General features: G+C 42.2%; 5 protein-coding genes across 5 annotated transcripts; 4 read left to right on the top strand and 1 right to left on the bottom strand. All coding sequences in view use genetic code 11, as the record gives it.

Annotated features, from left to right (window-relative positions):
* Window positions 1-5,269: 5,269 nt before the first annotated feature.
* EGR_07702 (Nuclear cap-binding protein subunit 2) lies at window positions 5,270-6,467 on the bottom strand (the record flags this gene model as incomplete). Its single annotated transcript, XM_024496951.1, has 3 exons — window positions 5,270-5,350; window positions 5,995-6,315; window positions 6,390-6,467. 3 exons carry the CDS (start codon window positions 6,465-6,467, stop codon window positions 5,270-5,272), a joined length of 480 nt encoding a protein of 159 aa, XP_024348656.1.
* A 1,232-nt stretch (window positions 6,468-7,699) lies between these two features.
* On the top strand, window positions 7,700-10,353 carry EGR_07701 (Tetratricopeptide repeat protein 30; the record flags this gene model as incomplete). The annotated part of the gene is made up of 7 exons (XM_024496950.1): window positions 7,700-8,212; window positions 8,283-8,507; window positions 8,581-8,939; window positions 9,055-9,250; window positions 9,416-9,867; window positions 10,026-10,138; window positions 10,223-10,353. 7 exons carry the CDS (start codon window positions 7,700-7,702, stop codon window positions 10,351-10,353), a joined length of 1,989 nt encoding a protein of 662 aa, XP_024348655.1.
* A 217-nt stretch (window positions 10,354-10,570) lies between these two features.
* EGR_07700 (hypothetical protein) lies at window positions 10,571-11,905 on the top strand (the record flags this gene model as incomplete). Its single annotated transcript, XM_024496949.1, has 1 exon — window positions 10,571-11,905. One exon carries the CDS (start codon window positions 10,571-10,573, stop codon window positions 11,903-11,905), a length of 1,335 nt encoding a protein of 444 aa, XP_024348654.1.
* A 1,054-nt stretch (window positions 11,906-12,959) lies between these two features.
* EGR_07699 (Aldehyde dehydrogenase family 1 member A3) lies at window positions 12,960-16,923 on the top strand (the record flags this gene model as incomplete). Its single annotated transcript, XM_024496948.1, has 8 exons — window positions 12,960-12,989; window positions 13,737-14,096; window positions 14,509-14,716; window positions 15,195-15,404; window positions 15,479-15,663; window positions 16,312-16,634; window positions 16,686-16,760; window positions 16,851-16,923. 8 exons carry the CDS (start codon window positions 12,960-12,962, stop codon window positions 16,921-16,923), a joined length of 1,464 nt encoding a protein of 487 aa, XP_024348653.1.
* Window positions 16,924-20,528: 3,605 nt separating this feature from the next.
* On the top strand, window positions 20,529-22,373 carry EGR_07698 (Protocadherin-8; the record flags this gene model as incomplete). Its single annotated transcript, XM_024496947.1, has 1 exon — window positions 20,529-22,373. One exon carries the CDS (start codon window positions 20,529-20,531, stop codon window positions 22,371-22,373), a length of 1,845 nt encoding a protein of 614 aa, XP_024348652.1.
* Window positions 22,374-23,416: the final 1,043 nt, after the last annotated feature.

Here is a 23,416-nt window from a genome sequence, read left to right as displayed (position 1 = left end):
TCAACATATGCATACTTACATAAAACATTAATTTTAGGATTTTATCAAAAGCTTATTTTGTTCCAGCATCACCTACACTGCTGCCAACAAGCCAAACTCATCCGACAGGGTTAATATACATTCTCATTCTGCAAACGGTTTTTGCTGTTGTTTCTTAGCAGCGCCATTTTAGTTGGAGTCAAGGTTAGGATTCCGGTTAAGGGTAGAGTCAGGGCGAGGTGGAGTAGGGGTTGGGGTTATGAAATAGAGTTAGGGGGTGGAGAAGAGACCGCTGCACTGCCCTAGTTCTACTTAGTAAATTTTTAAAAGACCAGGCCACTACGCAGATATCGTGTTCAGGAGATGATTGTTTCAGAGGAGCTTCACCTTACACAAGAATTGCATTAAACTGCTAGCCAATGACTATAATATGCAATTTAAGCTCAAAAGCGGCGAAATTTATATGACTGCACCTTTTTTGGTCTAAATATCAGTGCTTTTTTCTAAATAACTGCTCATTGCGCTGTCATTGTTGCAGGGAATTATTGCTCTGCAGGATCTAAATATGTTCTCCTTTGTCGCCAGGACTCCTAACTGCACTGTCTAAGGGCCTACAGAATGCGAGTTTTCTAGTATGTAGGGCAGAGTCTACCGACACAAGTATTAAATTAACGCAAAATGCAACTTTGTTATGCAGAAATCACGAAAATGCTTGAGATTGTAGAGTAAAACTAATTATCGTCTGAAATATAGACATTGAACCTATTAGTGTGCAAAAGGCAAGACAACGCATGATTTACAAATATTTCTTACCTGAGTAAGACGCAAAGTAATACAAAGGCGAAAATCGTATTTGACGGAGTTTCGTACTGTTCTCATGCTCATCAGGTAATGCTGCATACGAATCGGATGCATTATGGCCAAAATTAAGGTCCAGAAACGTCATCGTCACGAAGTGGGATTCGGTATTTAATAATAGTTCCCATGTATATATTGTGATATAGCACCTTTTAAGACAAAAACCTAACATTAAAAACCAATGAAGTGCCAATTAAACCAGCACAAAAGAAAAATGAGACAAAAATGATCTTGAAAATGACGAGTATTAAAAATTTACTCAAAAAATTTTTCCGCATTGCAACTTTGACTACTTTTGTCACAATAAAACTTGTAAAATAATGGTTGCATAGCTCTCGGTTTTGGTAAAGAGAGACCTTGAAATTGGCCATTGTATCAGTTTGGACAGGCTGACCATCGGGTAATATGTATAAATTCGCCTTTAAGGAAGAATCGAAGGTTCACAGATTATCTTTCCGTAATGACACCATACACATTCCGAAGAGTAGCGATTAGACAACAATAGTAATAAAAATCTGCGAACAGAACTAATAAAAGTGCCACAGCAGTTAGCATAATCACCACCAACAAGGCCACAAAAACAAAAAAACAATCATTATCACAACGGAATTCTTCCTCACATACTGCACTATATAAATCATACTAAGAAGCAGCATCACCACTGTAATTAAGTTGGCAAAAGAGTAAAAAAGTAGGTTGAATTAATTGACAACCGGGAGGAAAGAAAAGAGGTGGGAAAGGAGAAGGATAGGTGTTGGACATCGTTGCAAATACCCACCACCTCCCTACAAGTAACTAGTAGGGGCAACACCTACAAGTTCGATAATTAATTGTGCCTCTCCTCCTCACTTTCCATTTGTGTGCTCATTTTAGTTCTCTCACAACAGCCATGTAAGAAAACCCCCATTCACACTACATGGCAGCAAATTCGTATACCCGTTTTAGGCTGATGTAACACTGTGTTGACAAAGAACCAGAATTTCATGGTCTAATTAAACTTAAAATTGGTACTTTAGTTAGCTTTCATTTTGGCATAGTCCAATTCACTTCCACCCCAGGGATAAGGTCAAGTCATCAAGGGATATGCTCTTACATGTTATACCGATTGAGTACCTACAAATGCTCTCCCAACACCCACTATCATTCATTAATTGCTATGAATCACAAAGGTGGAGATAGAGCAATGCGTGTATAAGAGCGTGCATTCATTACGCTCGTCATTCTACCACTTTGCAATTTGCGCACCTAAACATCGTAGCCACTAAATTAGCCAAATCTCGCATTCAATTCATCTTGTCAGATGTCCTCTCTACAGGGTGCAGAAAGTTATTTACACAGGCGCGCACTGACCTTGTAGGCAGGATTGGTTTAGTTCATGAAAAGGAAAGGTATAGAAAAAGAAATAGCTGCGAGAAGAGTGGGCTAATAGTAGTGCCAAAAGCTGCAACAAAACTTTTTAAAGAATTATATTTAACTTAATGTTGTGAATATACATCAATTTGCAACTTTCAATTGTTGCAGAAGTTGACTGCTGTTCAAATTGAGAGAAATACTTCAATTGAATAAAATATTTGCGTACAAAAAGTGCTCTTTTGCAAATTTTAATATCTTCAAAGAAAAGCACGGGTGGCTAGAATCATGCATGCACATAAATACATGGATTGCTACGGTGGGAAAGAAGGCTAAACGAGAGCAGGAACCGAGACTTACTAAAGTAGACAGGGCGTGCAAATTCCGCCCTTAGCCGGAACGCAGAAAAGCGGCGAGTGACACGCACACCATCCAAGTCATCAAAGGTAGGTGATTAAGTAGCACCACAAGAGCTGACCACAACAAGTTGGGTGGAGAATGAACTAGTGGAGGTGGCCATTAACAACGCCCTCACTCCTTGTCTCATCTGAAGCTAGTACGCAGGGCGTTGTGGTTTACCCGCATCTTCACCGACGGCGTTGCCCCCAGAGGACACATCTACTTCTGCCAACCTAGCCTCGGAGACACCGCATTCAAGGCGAATGATTTACACAAAGTTTCCTTTTACTTGCCCTTCTCCCATCCTTCAAATAGGGTGACAGGACCATCTGTAAAAGTTTTCTTTGGTGAATAGTGGAGAAAAATTGAATAACTAAACTTAGTGACTCCATTATTTTTTTCAAAACTTAATGTTCAAATGATAGAAGTCACGAGATTTTGTCACATTTCTAAAATATGATAAACATTATTTCTCCGACCTTTTGAGCAGATCTAAGGTGCCTCATCCTTAAACTCCACTCTCAAGCCGCGTCGTTTTTGCATCAATTTGGATCGAGACGAACTTGCAACCGATGACTATGGCCGTGCAAAGGTTCTGACTAGGTCAAGATCACACAAATAAAAGAGGTGGAGAACCCGGTCACATAAGACAATTTTTTATGCGTCAAGTTACCATTAAAAGCTACATTGAGTAAGGACAAACTCAACGGTAGACATTTAAGAAAATTCGTCCGGCTAAGTGATCCCACAAAGTATTCCAAAATTACCCTTTGGACAGCTGATGGAATTCATTGATTTTTCCATCGCATTGAAATAGTGCATAGATAGAGCTGCCAAAGTTTCAAATTGCTCGTCACGTGTTAGGCGCTAGAATGTCGTCTACCTTCAAGCCCCATGAAACGGAGACGTGCTCCCAACTCGGTAAGTACAGCACTGTACTAAAATAGTCCCTTGTTTATCAGTTTTCGACGAAGAGCCGGGACCAATATTTCTACTTGTGAGTACTTTAATTAGCTCAAGTGATAAGGGATTAAGGATATTCCGAGAAATACTGGACAATGCTTGGCTGTGATTACGGTGGATGGATCAATGCAGCCAGTTGGAGCAGTCAGAAACTACATTCTCAAGAGGAGATCCATCATTGAGTCATACAGAGGTGAGATCTTCGGAATAGGTGTTGAAGTAAGTGAAAGGGAACTGGATGATCTGAAATGCTCATGTACCTGACAATACTGGATAATGGTACAACTTTGACTGTAATGTAGGATACAACGCCGTTGCGTGGTTTCTGGACCTCTCAGACAACTCTCATCATTTTGTCTTTTGACGACGTCAAGGGCGCGAACGATCTCTTCCAAGCCCTTCACCTAAAATCCGAATTTCCACAGCACGTTGAATACTTTACAGTCAACCTTAGTTATCCAACAAAGTATGTCAAGGGTAAGTATGTGTATTTGAGCCTACCGAATAAACGCTACTCAAATATTTATACACGGAACAATCATTCCCTTTTTAGACTACCCACTTCTAGAGATTAGCTTCTATGATGTCCGTTACATTCAACGCTTCAACTGGTTTATTTATCAACTACCCGAATTGGCATGCAAGAACAATGGGTACTTAGTTGCAGGCACACCGAAAATAATCCAGAAATTGGGTATGTCCCGACCGAACTACTGTTCAATCACTCAATGGAAGACCGTTCAAGAGTTCAAAAGCTTTCGTGAACAAGGTAGGTGGATGTCAAAAACACATCTTCACATTTAGCCATATGCTTATTTGAGCAGTCACAATCTGCTTGCCTCACCGAAGCCCTTGTGAAATTGGACATCGGAACATGCGGTCCCTTCTGCAGTTAATAATATCTGCTGATACAGTTTGTTATTCCGACTCACATTCTTCCGCAAAGAAATCCATGAAGTTAACCAATTTTAGAGAACTGCAAAGTGTGCTAACCACATTTGATAGAATTAAACAAAAGGATAACATTACCAAACCAATAAAATGATTTTACACATAAGTGGTACGGCTTGAAGTAAACAGGGCCCTAGTGCACTGAGATCATTGCGTACGGAAAGCGAGGGGGCCAAGAAGTGATGGACTACTTTTTTACCTAAGATTAGTTAAAAACCAACATCAGAATAATGTGCGTTGGGTTCTAAATGCTAAAAGTTTGCTAGTTTGCTGTTCTGAACTAGGTTGCTACCTAAGTCTATGCGAACAGTCCGCAACCCAAATGATAGGAAGTTCTCTGCGTCAGGACAATCAGTTCACAGTTTAATACTAAAAATCATGGCATTAACGTTAAAGAATTCTAAGTAGTCCTCTTACCTAAATTGGGAGCTCAACTTCGTACACGTAGAGAATCGACGCTGTGGAATCATTCGCCTCAATGCTAAGGGCGAACCTAACCGACCGAAGTTTAATTGAAGTCTCAGTTATGCAACAACTCAATTAATGAATCTAAAAACCAGCTGAAATAATATTCCAGGATAGGTTAACAGCTATTTTGATATCTGAGTTGACAATCGAGTCAGAAAAAATAACATTGCAATCCCCTAATAAATAATTGAAGAGTGCATAATACATTATCAAGCTCACTCTAATAAAACAGAGGTGTAAAAAACATTGCATTTATTAGCTACAAAAGGAGGAAAGACAACAAAAAACCAAACGGTTGCAATCAGTCTTGTATCATTCTCTGAGCCATCTTGCCGTATCCACCCCTGTCTGCGTCGTAATCCTTACGAAACTCATCACGCACCTAAAACATTGGAATGCTCTTTAAGAACTAGGCACAGTGACACAACCTGCTCCAACGGTGAACGCTATTTCTGACATTACACACAAAAAAAATATTATCCAACACTCCACATTTGGTCAAAATTGGGAGCTAGTGTTCCATGATTGACAAAACTCGCCGAAAAACTGAGATAAAATCTGACAAAAGTGAAAATGAAGATACAAATAATCGAATAAGATCTTCAAACGGAAGGATAAAACAAACAGCAACGTCTGAAGGTAAATGACTAAACAATAACGAGGCAAACGGCAGCAAATGCCATAAAGCTGCTCCTAAGGTTCACAATAAAATAAACCCTAAGGCAGCGTCCGTGATTCCTTGCAATACTAATTTATTCAAAGTGCTATAAGTGAGTGAAAAGGAAAAGAGCGTACTCGGCATTCTAAGTAGACTACCGGGTTCAAATGATGCTGATCTGGACTATTGGAGTAAACACAGATGAACCAAACTCCACTTGGTGAAGATATAGAAGCAACACCACCCCGACAGAGTATTCACCCCAAAAAACCACATATAATAGAATTAATAATAACACTAAGGATTCTAAAGGACTACCACACACTCTTCATTTGATACACTGGATGAAAAAGATAATGATGGCTAACCTGACCACCACTTCTTCCACGACCGAACTGTCGACCCTCGACAAAACCGGCATCCCAATCGGTTCGAATAATTCGATCGTCGAGTCGACAGTGGTTGATATATCGCATTGCCATCTCAGCACCCTCTCTGTCCTCGTACTCCACAAAACAGAAACCACAGGGTGTCTTATCAACCCTGTGAAGGCCCATAATAACCCGGCGCACCTCACCAGCCCTACTAAAGAGCTCCCAAATCTGTTCTTCTCGAGTGTAAAAGGACAAATTGCCAACGTATAAAGTGGAAGATTTGAGGAGAGATTTATTCAGTTCTCGACTTGAAGCCTAGTAATGATAAGAAAAACCCACTTTAAGATTGCAAGCTTAGGCGGAAAAAAACCACTCGGCCAAAAACCTACATTATTTCGACGATCTCGATAAGACGTTTGATAAAAAGACTCATCTAAAACATCACAGAGAAATTTCGTCCTAGGCATAGCGAGACAGACGATTAATAAGATTGAATGGTTGCGGTGGGGTGGTAAATTTAAACGAAATAAGTTTTGATTAGAAGAAGCTTAACATGACTTTAGTACTAGTCAAATTAAAAAAAAGGAAAAAATTACAAAATACCTTTCATATTTTTTATTTTACAAATAAAATATTAAAAAACAAATTTTGAAAAAAATCATGAAAAATGTTTGAGTTTTTTGAAAAAGAGAGTTTAGTGGTGCTACTTCTAAAAATAATTTTTAGCACTTGTTTTGAATTAGGCCGTGGTTTTCATAGAAACATAGAATATCATGTGAGTTTCAAATTTGTGTAATTTTACTGACCATCTACTCACGAGTGACCTGATATACCCGTTAATAAGCTCTTTGCAATTATGGTTGTAGATCACCTTGTTTTGTTGGCCTTTTTTTGTTTAAATCCTAACAGCTCTTTTAAGAATGAAGAGAGTTATACATTTCTCAAATATATTATATAAGTAGTAGCAAGGTGTATTTGGTAAAATAACTCACTTTTTTGAACAACAGAATTTCGCACGGTTTTATCTTTTCTAAATTTAAATAGTCCTCGAGTATCGTAAAGGTGAACAAAATACGAAACTTGAAGTTTCGCGAAAAAAATAAACTTGTTGACCTTGGTTCTGTCTTATATTTACGTCTTGACAACCACTTTCAAAAAGCACGCTAATGCACGACTGCGCGTGTGCTGGCATTTCATATTCCACTTAAATTATCAATTATCCTGGGTAAAAACATGTATCCAAAGTGACAACAAATAGTCACCTCACAAGCTTTTTAAATAACCAAATGTCATATGAAATTTTCTCATAATTTCACTTCGTACTAGAAACGATTCTTATAGTAATTCCTATTTAGCCAAAAAGTCCCGGTCTCTGTTTATGTTTATGTTGCTTACATAGGAAAACTTATTTTAGACTGCTTTATCACCACAAATGAGGACTAATTTTCTGTCGATATTTAATCCACTCTCCTACAGATATGAAAACTCTACCCGATAGCTAATTATTATTTGCCTAATCTCGCAATGTACCAATATATCTAAAAAATCCAGCGATGTAAGTCACAAAAGGCAATGTAAAACTATATTGCATTGCATTAAGACATAGACCATTTCTAATTCATTATTTTATCGCTTATCGCTATGCTTTAATGATCAATCATGTCCTAAACCATTTATTCATTCTTACAGGTCTCTTATAATGGTGGCGCAAATAAGTGAAGGCAACTTTACATCCACAATCTACGGTTACATAAGAGAGAAGAAGTACGCCGAAGCGATTGAGTCGCTGAATATACAGCGCTACGCACATCCAACTTCAAGAGCTGCACTCTCTCTCCTCGCTTTCTGTTATTTTCAGACGCAGGACTTTGTACAGGCCTCAGATTGCTACGAACAGCTGTCGCAGTTATGCCCAAATCACCCAACCTACCGCCTCCACTTTGCACTCTGCCTTCACCGCGCAGGTCTTAATGAAGCTGCAATGCAGGTTGCTGCTTTAGTAGCCGCAGAGTCGGAGCAACCGGAGATTAGAGAGCGTGTCGTAAAGCTGCAGGCTGCCATCCGCTACGGCACTGACGATGTTGCCGGTGCAGCCGCCTTCGTTCACCAATGTTCTACTGAGGATCCCGATACGGGTATTAATATCGGCTGCCTTCTCTACCGAGAAGGAAAGTACAACGAGGCTTGTAAACGTTTCCAACAGTCACTATCAGTAAGTCTGCCAAACAAAACCTCTAGCCGTCCACTTTAGCCACACTTCCTATGACCCACTAATTTTCTAGATTGTTGGATTCCAATCTGCTTTGGCTTACAATGTGGCGCTGTGTTACTATCAAATGAAACAATATGCCCAAGCACTAAAATATATCGCGGACATAATTGAGAGGGGAATTCACGATCATCCCGAGTTGGGCGTGGGAATGATTACTGAGGGTTTGGAAGTGCGAAGTGTGGGAAACACAACCACTCTACATGAGACAGCTCTAGTAGAAACATTTAATTTAAAAGTAGGTCCGATTACAGCACACAAGGTGCTTTGTTAAAGCTGTATTATGACTGGAAACATTCTGTTGTAAAAAGGCGGCGATTGAGTACAACCTGGGTAACTTGATGGCAGCACGAGAGGCTTTGACAGACATGCCGCCGCGTTCAGAGGAAGAATTGGACCATGTAACCCTACATAACCAGGCCCTTATGAACATGGACATCGCACCTGCTGCAGGATTCCATAAACTTCAGTTCCTACTACAACAGCCCACATTTCCTAGGGAAACTTTTGCTAACCTCCTTCTTCTCTACATAAAATACGAGTACTTTGACCTTGCGGCTGATGTGATGGCTGAAAACACTGCTTTGGCCTTTGAATACTTAACTCCAGAATTGCATGATTTCATTGAAGCCGTAATCATGCGCCAGTCAGCTCCTCAGGATGCCTACAAGTAAGGGGTAGTGAATTTGCAAAAGTTCGGACTCTTTAAACATTCTACAGCGTTGCAGATTTAGTTGTAATCTGCTCATTTGATGTTCAAAGCCAAAATTACTTTGTCTTTTTAGTCGGCTCGATCAAATGTCAGGCAAATGCACAGAACATTTGCGAAATCTTACCAAACGGATACAGGAAGCACGAAAAGCACTGGATGACGAGGCATTAAAGGTGGCTGTGAATGAGTACGACATGACAATTGAAAAGTATATTCCGATTCTTATGCAGCAGGCAAAAATATACTGGGATGCCCAAAACTATCAACAGGTGTGTAACTAGCGGTTGTCATATACGTTGAGATAAAAATAGTAGAATTTGAATTATGCCACCCCTTTATACTACTGGGCACTTCTGAAGTTAGAATCTTAGAAACCACCTTAAAAACCGCCCCAAAAATGTTAATGCCAATGAGATGTGTGATGTTGTTTTCAGGTAGAGCGTATCTTTCGAAAGTCGGTGGAGTTCTGCAACGACCACGAGACATGGAAGCTGAACGTGGCGCATGTGCTCTTCATGCAGGAGAACAAGTATCGTGAGGCGAGCGAGTTCTACGAGCCCATCGTCCGTCGTCACTTCGAGTCTCTGATGAGCATTAGTGCCATAATCAGCGCCAACCTCTGTGTCACCTACATCATGACGGGTGAGAATGCAGACGCGGAGAAGTTGATGCGTAAGCTGGAAAAGGAGGAGGAGGCAGCAGCCTACGAGGAGGCTCCACTTGGACTTGGTGGCGGAGGAGGTGGAGAGCGGAAAGTTTTCCACCTCTGTATTGTCAATCTTGTCATCGGCACTCTCTACTGTACCCGTGGTAACTACGACTTTGGTATCAGCCGAGTCATTCGCAGTTTGGAGCCATACCAGAAAAAGTTGGGAACGGATACGTGGTATGATTGCACTGATGCTTCTGTGATCATTTTACTTGTAGACATCTGCCCCTACTTTTTTAGTTATCTCCCATAAGCTACTAGACAGGAAACCTGCGAAGTCGTCAATCGACTTCGCATCGGATACAAACACACCTCTAATGCACAACACTTTCTAGGTACTATGCCAAACGCTGCTTTTTGTCAATGATTGAGAATATGGCCAAACACATGATTATGATTAAGGACTCAGTGCTGATGGATTGCCTCGATTTTCTGGAGCATTGTGAAAGTAAAGTTTTGATACTTCACTTATCAGATTACTCTTTTTGTCAACAAAATTAAGAGCTTAACTTATGCATTGCTGTCTCCTTAGTATATGGGCGAAACGTTAAAGTGTTCGCCGACCAGCCACTGGATGGAGCTCAAATCCATCCTGGCCAGAATACAGTCACATACGAAGCACGCATACTGAAATCACTTCTGCTGGAAATTATGAATACCTGACTGTCTCGATACAGACTACCTTTTTTGATGCATCCCTCTCCATTAATAGTAAAATGTGTTTTGCCTATTCTCTTTAACCGTTCATTGCCTTCAGAGGATTCATTCTTCGGGCAAAAGTGCTCGGATACAAGTGCGTATCGATTATGATTTAAAATATGCAAGACAGTTTCTTTCGTTGGATGGTGAGAAAGATAAAAAGAGCCTAAAGTATTTGTAAATGTCGAACCTTTTCCACCGCCTTCGCAACCTTTCGTATGACAAAATTGGGCTACCACGGTCGACAGGTCAGGACAGAGACGATGCAATCACTTCTCCTCCAGCGGCTACCACTGCTTTCGTAGGAGGTAGCCGTCTGACACGAGGCAGAACACTGGCAAGCGAAATTGACTGGTATAAGCACAGAGTGGAGGCGCTAGTGCATTTCCTCGACCGAATGGCACCGCAGTGGTGGGACCACATGTATCCATTCGGCGAAAGTGGCAAATTAGTTCGACGACCTAGCCGTACCGCTGATAATCTTCGTGCTACACATAATCGTCTGGTTGCCCGACTGACACGTCTCACACCGCGAGTGATTGTATCGTCAACAAATGCTGTGATGTCAATTGAGGAGGCGGAGGTTGTTCCGATCCTACCACCGAGTCTTATGCGCGGCCGCTCTGCGACAAGAGCAGTGGAGGCACATGTGATTGGGATGGAAAAGCAACTGGCTATTGTATTCACTTTTGTACGACGACTCAGCGAGATTGAGCGCCTGAAGCAACAAATGATACTGTACACAATGGACTGGATCAAAGCAGACAGCAATGACCAGCAAATGCGTGCACAACGCCGTGGAAGGCTGGTCCAGCATGTACAGCCCTGCCTAATAGAAAATCACGAGGGCGTAGCAGCACTCATTCGACATTACTTTCGCAGACGATCATACCCCAAGAATGACGAGAAAATCAAACAAATTCTTGACTCGTCAGACGATGCCAAGATGCAGCTTAAGTACGCCTTCAGTGGGATCACCGCAGATAGTATTTGTTCTACAAATCGTCTTATAATGGAGCTCATAAAAACTAGCCACCTGGAAGGCATCTCGGGAGAAGCATTTGATGGAGAGACAGCGAAAATGACCAACCGATCTTCACAGCAACCACTTTTTGAAAACTTGATAGGACCTTCGATAAAGGAAGTGTATGAATGGACTAAGCGCTACAAAAGCGATGATGCAGATCCTACCAGTATATCTACTGAGTGGCTAAAATTTGGCAAAGCGGCCCTATTTGGGGAAACTTTTGGACCGAAGAGCATAAAATATGACCTTTACGATGTTTCGGAGGAAGAAAAAGAGGAGGAGGATGATCTGGTCGGGATTAGGCGACGTGTATTATCAGACCTGAGCCGACATGAAGGCAAGGCAACCTCAACAGGAGTAGTTGGTGATAGAGGCCAGCACCACCTGCACAAATCCATTTCCATGAATGTTAGACTTTCTGGAGACGAGAATTCTAATACTGCAGAGGGATATCGGTTAAGTAAATACAGATCAGGGAAAACACTGTAGAGTGATGCGCCTAAAAAAACCACCGCAAAATTGCAATCAACAACAAGAGGGTTAGAGTTGGGGTAAGGCTTCCGCTGCCTTGAAGCTTTCAACGCCAATAAGAGTTAAGTTTGAATCGGATCAATTCATTTACCACAAACTCAACGACTCCGTTACTCGACATTCAAACCATATCAATCTATTCATAAGGTCTATCTGTCTTGAAAGGAAAAAGCACATTGGAAAGTCTCTTGGTACTATCTCGATTTCCCACTTTTTGTCATCAAGATTTCATTCGATTACTACGTATTAAGGAAGCACATCAAATAAATCCATCTCAGTTTTGAAATGTAAATCAGTAATGACTATTGGTTGGGTCGTACAGACATTGAATGAAATTTTGGCAGCATTATAGAAGGAACCGTTGACTGAATCAAGAGTGCGTCCATAGCCTTCAAAATAAATGCTTAGAAAGTAGCGCGTTTGCATTTGCCTGGATGTGTGGTGATTTAAAAGTAGCATGAAACATTTCCAAATTGTCAACCCGGATTTGCGAGAATTAAAGCAGAACCAAACATTACAACTGCAAGCAATTTTGTGTATTGGCAAGCTTTTAAAACAGGTTTACAAAATTAAAAGCCTAATAAAAGAAGATAGACTAATGGCTTACTAAAATATAGAGGATCTTATAAAGAAGTGCCTTAACATTTAGTGCGAAAATCTAAACATGTCAGCCACACGATTGTGTTTTTAGAAAGTAATAAAAGTTACTACAAGATTATTCCCAATTCTTGCTTTGGATTTCGCAACGGTTGCTTTATAGGGCTCAAAAAACTCATAAATGGAAATGAGTTAGCAAAAGTTTTAGAGCAGTAAATTTAAATTTTTTCGGCATTTTATTTTGCAATTTTTAACTGCTGAAGAATGAAGGTCAAAAACGCAAAAAATTAATGACTGTAGAGGCAATGTCAATTTTTCACTTATCGGGTACTTTGAATGGATCAGAATAATGTCCTTGAGCTTTGTTCAATAACATGCTGGCCGTTATTGTTAATCAGTCGCGGTTGGCCTAGAAATGCAGCGTCCTGCTGTTAAATTCACACAGGTAAGTGCAGGCTTATTTGCATTGAAGTACAGCTGCAACTCTTTTGTTTACTGTCTGCGCACAATTTTTTGCAATCTGAAAGTGTTTACTGGTAAGCTTATAAAATACCATCCAATATTGATTGTGTGCCATTGGAAACAGTAACTGACTTCATCAAGTCGTTTATCACTGGTTGAATGATTTGTCTAATGTACATTTTTATTTTGGTGAAGTATTATGCTGTGGTGGACTATGTAGGAATTGGTTTTAAGCCTTTTAACTCTTCTCACCATATTTCGTTATTGGATGGTTGGGAAGCATTTGTTAACTGCTTTTTACCCTACTCCTTTTATACAATCATTAACAGCAAGCCTTATCGTGAGTAGTAAGCCAAACAAATAACTAATTAGCCCAATAATTTACTGTTGGTGGCATTAGCATTTATTTTCGATATATAATTGTTAGCTAGGGAAGAAATGTTTTAACTACTGTCGTACATTCATTTAACACATCGATTGGCCTAAATCTGACATAGTACTCCTTTTGCAGCGCACAATTTTCCCTGGTTTGGTCCTATAGGAGTGCACTATGTTATAGCCACTAGAAACCAATCGATATGAAGTGGTCTTGTGCTATCTTGCCAATACAAAATTCCACAGGTTTTATTAATGGATAGCACCTACTGATTGTTGTTTGTCAGCACTTACGAAATTTGATGACTAGTTCCGAACCCGTGACTTTGATTTTCCCTCCTTTTCATTGTGATAGATCTTCATTAACAATAAGTTTGTCAACAGTCTGTCGGGTAAGACTTTCGGAGTGGTGGATCCATCAACGGCGAAGGAAGTATGCCGCGTAGCGGAGGGTGATGCGCCTGACATTGATTGTGCAGTAAAAGCAGCTAAGGCGGCCTTCGTTCGAGATTCAGCATGGCGCTCCATGGATGCTTCACATCGCGGCCGTCTACTCTATCGGCTTGCTGACGCTCTCGCTGACAACATCGACTACCTTAGCCAGTTGGAGGCCATGGACGCTGGCAAACCTTTGGCATCTGCCCGGGGAGATGTGAATTTCGCCATCGACACCATTCGCTATTATGCGGGTTACGCGGATAAAATCCACGGCAAGGTGGCTTTACAGCATTCTTTTCTACTGCTTCAGTCCTAATTGTGACTAATGCTACAGTAGTTTGCACAATCCGTGGGTGGTACAGGATGCCTAGCTCAGACGGAATTATTGAGTTAGACCTGCGAATAGCCCCTGATTGGCGAGGTTTATATTTGTAAATGATAAAATGGTACATGATTTTATTTTGGCAAGGGCAAATTAATGAGTTTGATGCATAGAACTAGTAGCTTTATCTGTTTAAAAAATCGGTTTTGAAAATTTAACTGTTTTTGAGAATACGCATTATGAAAACTAGCTGCTGATGCTAAAGAATATGGTGTGAACGGTTGGATCCTTTGTGGAAAAACAGGAATACCTGGTTGGTCAGCATGAATGCATGAAAAGTTGTGATAAGCTTATCTAACTAGTTTAGGTGATCCCCTGTGACGGTGACGTGATCTGCTACACTCGAAGGGAGCCAGTTGGGGTGGTGGGCGCCATAATTCCCTGGAATTACCCACTCGATCTGATTGCCTCGAAGGTGGCTCCAGCTCTGTGCGCCGGCTGCTGTATCGTTGTCAAACCGGCTGAGGAGACTCCACTTAGCGCACTCTTCTTTGCTCATCTCGTTGAACAAATCGGTAAGCTATGGCATCCAGCCGTTGAGGTGTTCAACAAGACGCCTGTCATAGCCGCGTTAAGAACAACCTCAGTAGCTTTCCGATTAGTGAAAGTGATGGAGAATGGTTGAGAATGGGTTACTTAAAAATAAAAATTAATGTAGTTTACTTTGAAGTTGTTGAAGCCATTTAATGACCACGATGCTCTTGTGCGACCACTTCGATGCGCATACCATGCTTCAAGGCCTAACATTAAATAATTATTTTTACTGCTTTTATATCTCCAATGCCGAAGTTGATGCGCCCATTTCTGCAATTAGTAACTCAAACATTTTGAGGGGGGAGTGTTGTTTCTTTCACACCACCACTGCCAGCATCATAATTGATGCCTTCATTTCTGTAGGCGTTTAATAGCAGTTCTCACCTAACATCACCAACCAACGCATTAGCAACTACATAGGCAAGACAAAATGAGACAGAAAGCGTATATTCGTTGCAGGTTTCCCGGCAGGCGTGGTGAACGTGGTTCCGGGCTTTGGCGAGACGGCCGGTGCCGCGTTGGCGTGTCACCCCGACGTGAACGCGGTGACGTTCACGGGAAGCACTGCCGTGGGTCACTCCATCATGCTCGCCGCCGCCCCTACCTTTAAGCGTGTCAATCTCGAGCTGGGCGGGAAGTCACCGCTCATAATCTTCGCCGACGCCGATCGTATGCTTTCGCTACCTCTTGGTTCTGTCTGTCACCGTGTTACACCTTTTTCATTGCTTCGACCATTCCTTTAGTTGATGCGGCTGCATCAGTGGCGTTTGAGGGTGTGATGGAAAACGCTGGGCAGTGTTGTGTGGCAGCCACTCGCACTTTCGTGGAGGCCCCTGTGTATGAGGAGATGCTTGAACGTTTTTGTAAACTTGCTGAGCAACGCGTTGTTGGTGATCCGTTCAAATCTGGAGTTGAGCAGGGTCCCCAGGTACGCATCCACGTCACACTTGTCACTTCTTCCTCCAAACAGGTCTCATGCTACCCTTCAAGTAGTGTGGTGCATTAGAGTTTCGGCTGCTCAATATCTTTGATAATGGCCAACCATATTACTCTTCCTAATGGATTTGAAAGATTACGGTTCTTTGAAGGCTTTTTTGGCTATCCAAAGGCACTAATATGCAAAACTACGATTTCAGGTGTCATACCAAATCGAGTTTTTGAGTCTGGCAACAGTAATCTGTGGATGTTTAAACCCATCTTTGATTTGTTTCACCTCGAACTGTTACTTCAACATCTTAGGGGAAACTTTGTTGAGCATTTCTGTGATGCGTCCACTCACCTTAAAATGAGTTTAGGGCACTTGAGTTGCTGTGATTCGGCCTTCAATAGACTGGTTTTAATCAGCGTCAAATGTGATGGGCTGTATGTATGTGCAGTGTGTCAAAAGGTAAACAGAAGGCGTTTATTTGCAAACAAATGGCTTTTGCTTATCCTTAGGAGTCTAGTAAGCAGTCGTTTGTGGTGCTTTGCATTCTGTCACTTCCTGACAAATAGTTTGTTCAATGACACTTTCGACATGAGCTGCGATTCTCCTTTGCATTTCATTGCAAAATACAGTGTAATAAGTATTTTTTAGATAAATCAAACACAGTTTGATATGATCATGAAATTCATTGCCTCGGGTCGTGAGGAGGGCGCTCGTCTAGTGGCTGGTGGTGAACGTGTTGGCAACAAGGGCTTCTACATCGCACCCACCGTGTTCGGTGACGTAAGCGATGATATGCGGATCGCACGTGAGGAGATATTTGGACCGGTGCAGGTAGTGCTGCGGTTTCACGACCTTGAGGAGGTGCTTCAACGCGCCAACGCCTCACATTATGGCCTCGGCGGCGGCGTCTTCACCACCGACATGGACAAGGCCCTTCGTGTTGCACAGGCCCTTGAGGCTGGCACCGTTTGGTATGTCTACTTCAATCCCTCTCATTAATATGATCATTTTATTTGCCTTAGGATCAACAGCTACAACACCTCGCCTGTGATGCAGCCGTTTGGAGGCTACAAACACTCAGGAATCGGTCGAGAAAAGTAAGCCAACAAATAATTTCAAACCGATTTGACGATCCTTCCAATCCAGCCACTTTGACTAATCATTTAATTTGCATTCGTTTTCTGAAGCGGAAAAGACGGGCTCAAGTTTTTCACCGAAGTGAAGACGGTTTCAATGCCAATTTCAAAGAAGAATTCGTAACGCTTTGCGCCCTCATCAGCATCTTATTGTTGGAACTTGAATCCACTTTGTAAATCTGCTAAATGACCACTCAAGTGTGATCCTGGTATTTGCGAATAAATTCAAAAGTTTTGGGGAATGTTCCTGTGTAAGGAAAGCAGGTCGGTATTGTGGGGTGCTTTTGAGGTGTCCATGAGGTGGTAAAGTTCATTATAATCAAATCTGAAACTTCTAATCGAGGGTCGGAATTGTCTAATTGTAATTTTGTGTTGATGGGTTCGTTAACTCTGTTAAACAGCAATAGAACAGGAGTTACGGATGGGGTCAGGATAGGTCTTGAGAGTCTTGCATGCCTCATCATTGGTTTTGATCCCCCAGCGCCCACCTTGATACTGCCAGCAAGGTAAAAACGTTGCCAGCAGTGGAGGATGGGGAGAGGGTGCTGTTTCGGGTCTCGAGTAAGAGGCTTATACAGAGGGAGCCAATAGGGTGTCCACGCCCATTCAGTACGTCTACTCGGCATTCAGTGGTGTTTGAGAAGTTGGAGGAGCTTGGGACAATGCCCTTTGCTTTAGCTGATACTCCGCTGGCCACCAAAATAGGACCACTGCTAATTTGTATTATTACAGCTGTTTAAACTTCGCGAAATACTTAGAGAATACAGCCCATTATCTGTCGAGAAATCATGCAGCGCCCCAGGACCTCCCCAAACAAGACGCAAGAAGACATCATACTCGGGCAGAATATATATATATATTGTTGTCATACAGCAGGAATTGGCATTACTGGCATGGCCCTGAGGTCAGCCCAAACACCCTGCAAAGGTAAAATAGTAGAGCACGCAAGTAGCCTCATTTAACAAAGCAGAGAGTTAGGCAACCAACCAATGCATTACAAAGCTTTTCTCCTCAGCGCTGCCCTTGGTCAGCATCACGCGACAGTTATCACAAAGCAGTTGGTGCCAGAGAAAAAAACACGTACGAGCCAACCGTGCTAGTTATCGAATTTCCATGCAACCAAGACGATACATGATGGTGACGACAGTCGTAGTGGACCACTCTGTGCCTTCAGCGATGAATGCCACAGTCAAGTACGCACGCGCCGCATTGAGCCCAAATCACTTCTGCACTCTACCCGAGACATTATCAAGCAAAATCCCAAGTAAACGAAGGTAGCTAAAAACAGGACAAAAGAGGACACTTCACATCCTCCCATGCCTCCTTCACCAACCAAAATCATGAAAAGACCTGACCATATGGCATAACAGCTCCACGCCATCAATAAATTAAATAAATTAGACATATGGTAGCTGATGAAATGCATAGCATTATTACCTGAACGAGGTACAAAAAATGCCTGACACGAAGTTAGCAATCAGTTTGGCCTGATAATACCTCCATGATCATCAGATGATGTTCCATTTGAAACACACACTCATGCCGAATTGAGGGCCCAAGACGTCACTGTTTCAAGTAAAGACCAAACATTTGTTATAATTGGACTTCTTTGAACGAATGATGTCTCTCCAGCCAAAACCCTACCGTCACAAAAATGCATAACAAACCCAACCCGGCAACGATTTAAAGTAAACACTTATGGAATTGTCCATCATAACAGATAAGCGCGATTCTGAACTTGTCTCATAACCAAAGTAATAAAGCAAAAAATATCACGATTGTTTTATTTACTTGGTGAAGCAAGAGTGGTGCTCCAACGCTTCTACTCACACACATTTGCATCCATTTATTCGTATTTATTTCCCTGTTCACGTAAATATATGCAAAAGATTACTTTCTGTGTGCAAATATTTTTTTCAATTAAAACATTGCCCTCAATTTGAAAAACAACAGCCAACTTCTGCAACAATCAAGAATTGTAAAATGACCAAAAGCTATAGTATCGGGTTAAATATAATTCCCAAACAGTTTTGTTGCGAATTTTGGCACTACTATCATCCTACTCACCTCACGATTGTTTGTATTTCTAAACTTTCCACATTCATGAACTAAACAAATCATGCTTACAAGGTTATTGCTTGCCTGTGTAACTTCCTGCATTCTGTAGATGGGACATCGGACAAGGTGAATTGAATGCGAGACTTTGTTCATTTGGTGGCTACAATAATTGGGCAAGCGAATTGCAAGGTGGTATAATGACGAGCGTAATGAATGCACGTTCTTATGCACGCAGTGCTCTATCTCTATCTTTGTGATTCATAAGAATTAATGAATGAATGTAGGTCTTTGGAGAGCATTTGTGGGTACTCAATTGACATAACATGTAAAAGCATACCATTTGATGTCTTGACCTTATCCCTGTGGTGGAGGTGAATTAAACCATGCTAAAATGGGAGCAAAATGTAATGCCAATTTTCAAGTTCAATTAGACCATGAAATTCTGGTTCTTCTGCAACACAATGCTGCATCAGCCTGATACGAGTATTCGGGTGTACTGCCATATAGTGTGAACGAGCGTTTTCAAACACGGCTCTTGTGGGAGTACTAAAATGGGCACACAAGTGGGAAAGTGTGGAGGGGAGGTGTTGTTTCTACTGACTACTTATAAGTAGGTGGTGGGTGTTTGCAACGATGTCCAACACTCATCTCTCTACCTATCGCCATCCCTACCTCCCTCCCTTCCTTACCTCCGTCTCTCCCTTCCCAAACCCCTTTCGTGTGTGAATGAATTAGCCCGAGATAGCCGTCGTATTGATAACAAAGTGATGATGATGATGGTGGTGAGGGGGAGGAGGAGCATTACAGCCAAGCCCACGGAATAAACGATGTTAAATTTTAAACATTTTTATTGCTGTTATGCAATTCATTTGTAATTTAGAAGTAATACAATGAAAGATTTACATCGTGCATAGCCGCATGCTTAGCACTTTGCAGAGAGCCATGCCTTTCGTTGCTCTTCTTCTGACACATATTTGCATGGAATTATGTAGTAGTTGCAAGTTTTGCGTTAGGAAACGCTACCAGTCACTATAAACTTGTCAACTCTGCATCCACACTTGTGCGAATTGTAGTCTCCAAAGTAGAAATGACCAAGGGCGCACTAACTGTTCCCTAAGCAATATCTCTCTCTCTGTCCTCCTATCTCTGGTGGGCTGACCCCTCATCTTAACCTCTGCCCAACTTTTTAACTTTACAAATTTTTACAGACTCCGCTTTGCGTCAAGCACCTTATTTGAAAATGATGTATATTTGTTCACAAATGGAGGTCAGGAAGAGCATCAACATTGTTGGCATATTCCAAAAATGCCTCCATTTACGGCCAAGGTTGGTAACCATTCTATTAAATGCCTTCACCCGACTGCTTGCATTGACACTGGCGTTTGAATCTCAATTCGTCCGGCTTGCGGCAATGTGGCGGGTACAGCAAAAATCCCCTATTCTGTATAGCGCTGTCGACTACGAGGGCCTGCAATTAGCTCACCCGCCAAGGCCAAGGCCACGTGTTAAGCGGCGCCTCGGATTGGCCTGCCTTGCGCCACTCACCAAACGGCTTTCATCGTGTGGCCGAGGCACCAATCAAATGACACCTCTTCATGTTAGCAATGCGGACAGCCATAGGACTTGGCGACGTACTCACAAATCATTTCTTTCTGCCACATAATTGTCCAAATGCGGTGGTACCCACTCCTCCTCACCCTCTTCCTCTTTCTCACCCTCCTGACATTAACGAAGGGCGAGTTGTATAGCTTCCAAATGCCCGAAGAGGTTCCCACCAACACCGTGATTGCAGACCTTCCCAGCCTTTTCAATATTCCTTCCATGAAAGATTCGCCTAATGTCAATTACCGATTCAAAATTCTCACTCCTAACCCCATCTACCACCAAATGTTCGCAATTGATCAGCGCACGGGAACCTTGCGTACCAACGGTCCAATAGACCGTGATCAGCTATGCCAACGGGCAGAGCTCTGCTGCACGATGATGATAGTGGGTCAACACGATACAACCAGCACTCACGATGTCAAGGTGGTGGGAATGGAGGCTCTGCAGTCGAAACTGGGGAACCACATAATTTCCACAGGACTGAAATGCAGCTTGGACTTTCGTATCGCCTTCAGTTCGAAGCCTACCGGATTTCCCACTTCCTTCGCTTCCATTCACATTGATCTTTTGGATCTTAATGACAATGCTCCTAAGTTTACGGGCCTAACAAGCGCACAAATCTCGCGGAACTACGATGGTAGCCTAATGTATATTGCTTCCATTCCGGAGGGTGCACACATCGGCTTTCAATTACCACTTCCCTTGGCCCAAGACGGTGACGCTGGGTCGTTTGGTGTTCAAGGCTACAAGCTAGAAGAACCATCTAGTCAAATGCGATTGGAGATGGACCCTCGTTTAATCTACACTTTCCCCTTTGAGCTTATTTTACCACGTCGTGACGATGGGGTAATACTACCGAAGCTGGAATTGCGTGAGCCTCTTGATTATGAAAAACGACAAGACTACTATATAACACTCGTTGCCTTTGATGTTGATCAACACTTGCCACATTCGGCTGAAATTCTCGTTCGAGTTGATGTGCTAGATGAGAATGATAACCAGCCCAATGTGAGTGTCCGTACCCGTCTGCAGGGCAGTTTCGACGCCTTAACTGCGGGTAGTGGGCGTGCTCAAATCCACATTCGTGAGGATACACCAGTTGGAACATTGTTGGCCAACTTTGAAGCTAGAGACGCAGACAGTGGGGAGAATGGTAGGGTCACTTTTGCTTGGGCAGAAATCATTCCACCAAGAGTTCAGCGCCTCTTTGATCTTAATCCCACGTCTGGAGAACTTCGTCTTGCTGATCGTCTGGACTACGACACTCTGTCTAAGTCGTCGTCAAATCAAGGCTTTGAAGCCTACAATCTTGTGGTCGTTGCTTCAGACGATGGCAAGCCGAATCGGCTCTCCACATCTGCAAGTATTGTTATTGAGTTAGTGGATGTGAACGACGAGGAGCCGAAAATTACTCTAATGGATCTGGCTAACCGCAGTCCCACGCAGTTGGAGGTATTGGAGAATGAAGAAAGGGACACCTTTGTGGCTTTGGTGACTGTGCAGGATCTGGACGGTGCAAACGGACCGAATGGACAATTTTACTGTACTATAAATAGCACTTTCTTTCGTCTGATCGCTGCAGACACCTTCGCGGGACATAAAGTGCCGCCACTGCCAGGAATACTGTCAACAGAGCATGAGGAATTGGCCTTCACAGAAGGTCACAGCTCTGTTTTCGGTGCTGGGAGAGCTGAATTCCAGTTAGTCACAACCACCAGCTTTGACCGAGAGCAGACTGCAGTCCACTTCGTGGCCATACGGTGTCAAGACAGGGGATCACCTTCGTTAGAGAGCCAGGTTGGTTGCCACCTTTTGGCACAAATGTCATTTAAATGGATTCTCCATCCAACTGAAATGCACTTATTTGAACTATTAAAAGTAGTGGGGAGGAGTAGTAAGAGCCGTCTTTAATGCTGCTGTTTCGCAGCTCTTCTAAAATCTTTTTTTTGCCATGAGCTGAAATACCTGAATGTGCAAAAATGCAAATTTATCCAAAAATAAGTCGAATATGCATACTCAACCTTTCTGATGTTGGGTTATTTTTTCACTTTCGTTGCTAGCGATGGTTTTATTACTGAATCTACAATAACCTTGCTTTCTTGGAAATGTCGCCCGTTTCCCACCCTTTCATAATGCAAGCATTTGCCAGCCTATGTGTAAATACTTGAATTTTTATTCTTCTTTCAATATCAGATTATCACTCATTACTACTAGTGGTGTGGTAAAAAGTCTCTTTTGCTGACAGCAAATTCGCCCCTCTCTCCACGGATAGGCAAAAGTGATGATTGATACAGATTTGGGATGTTAGTTAGCCAGCCAGGTGTTGGGCGAAACTTGGAAATCGGCAGTGGTTCATGCGTTTGCCGGTTAATCTAATTATGCATGCTGGGGTGTTGATGGCAGAACCAACACTGGACTGGATGCAAATTTCACCTCCGGCCGTGTCTTTGTCGTGCCTCAATGAGTAATCGCTCCATACCGCTCCCCCGCAAGCATTGAAGTCACCTTTCAGCAACGATTTCCTCATTCGCCACTAATTGAACCCTCTTTGAAGCAAAGCTGAGTCCACAGTAGTATCCCTTATCAGAAGAGGTGAATGTCGTGTAGCAGTGTAGGCACATTCAAAATAAGGATTACCATAATTGCTGGGAGTAGGCTCTAAACTATTTTCTCTTTCCTTACTGAAAAATTCGTCAACCGGAAATGCGATTTAATCTTTGCAGAGACCTGCTTAAGCCTCCTTCCGGAAGCAGCGTTTAGTCAACTTGAGTATTTTCTTTTATTAACATACATTGTCTCGGAATTCTACAGCAAGAATAGAGGATAAATGAAAGTTAAACCAGCATCTTACGATTCTGCCTTGCGTTGTTGATGGAGGCTCGATTGTGCTAAAACAGGTATTTCCTCCTGCACTTAATGTATCAAAACACTGGCATTAAAATCGTAATTAACAA

This window comes from Echinococcus granulosus (genome assembly GCF_000524195.1).
Source record: "Echinococcus granulosus chromosome Unknown EG_S00084, whole genome shotgun sequence".
Taxonomy (NCBI): domain Eukaryota; kingdom Metazoa; phylum Platyhelminthes; class Cestoda; order Cyclophyllidea; family Taeniidae; genus Echinococcus; species Echinococcus granulosus.
Note: the sequence above shows the minus strand (reverse complement) of the source record. Positions and strands in the feature narration are given on the sequence as shown.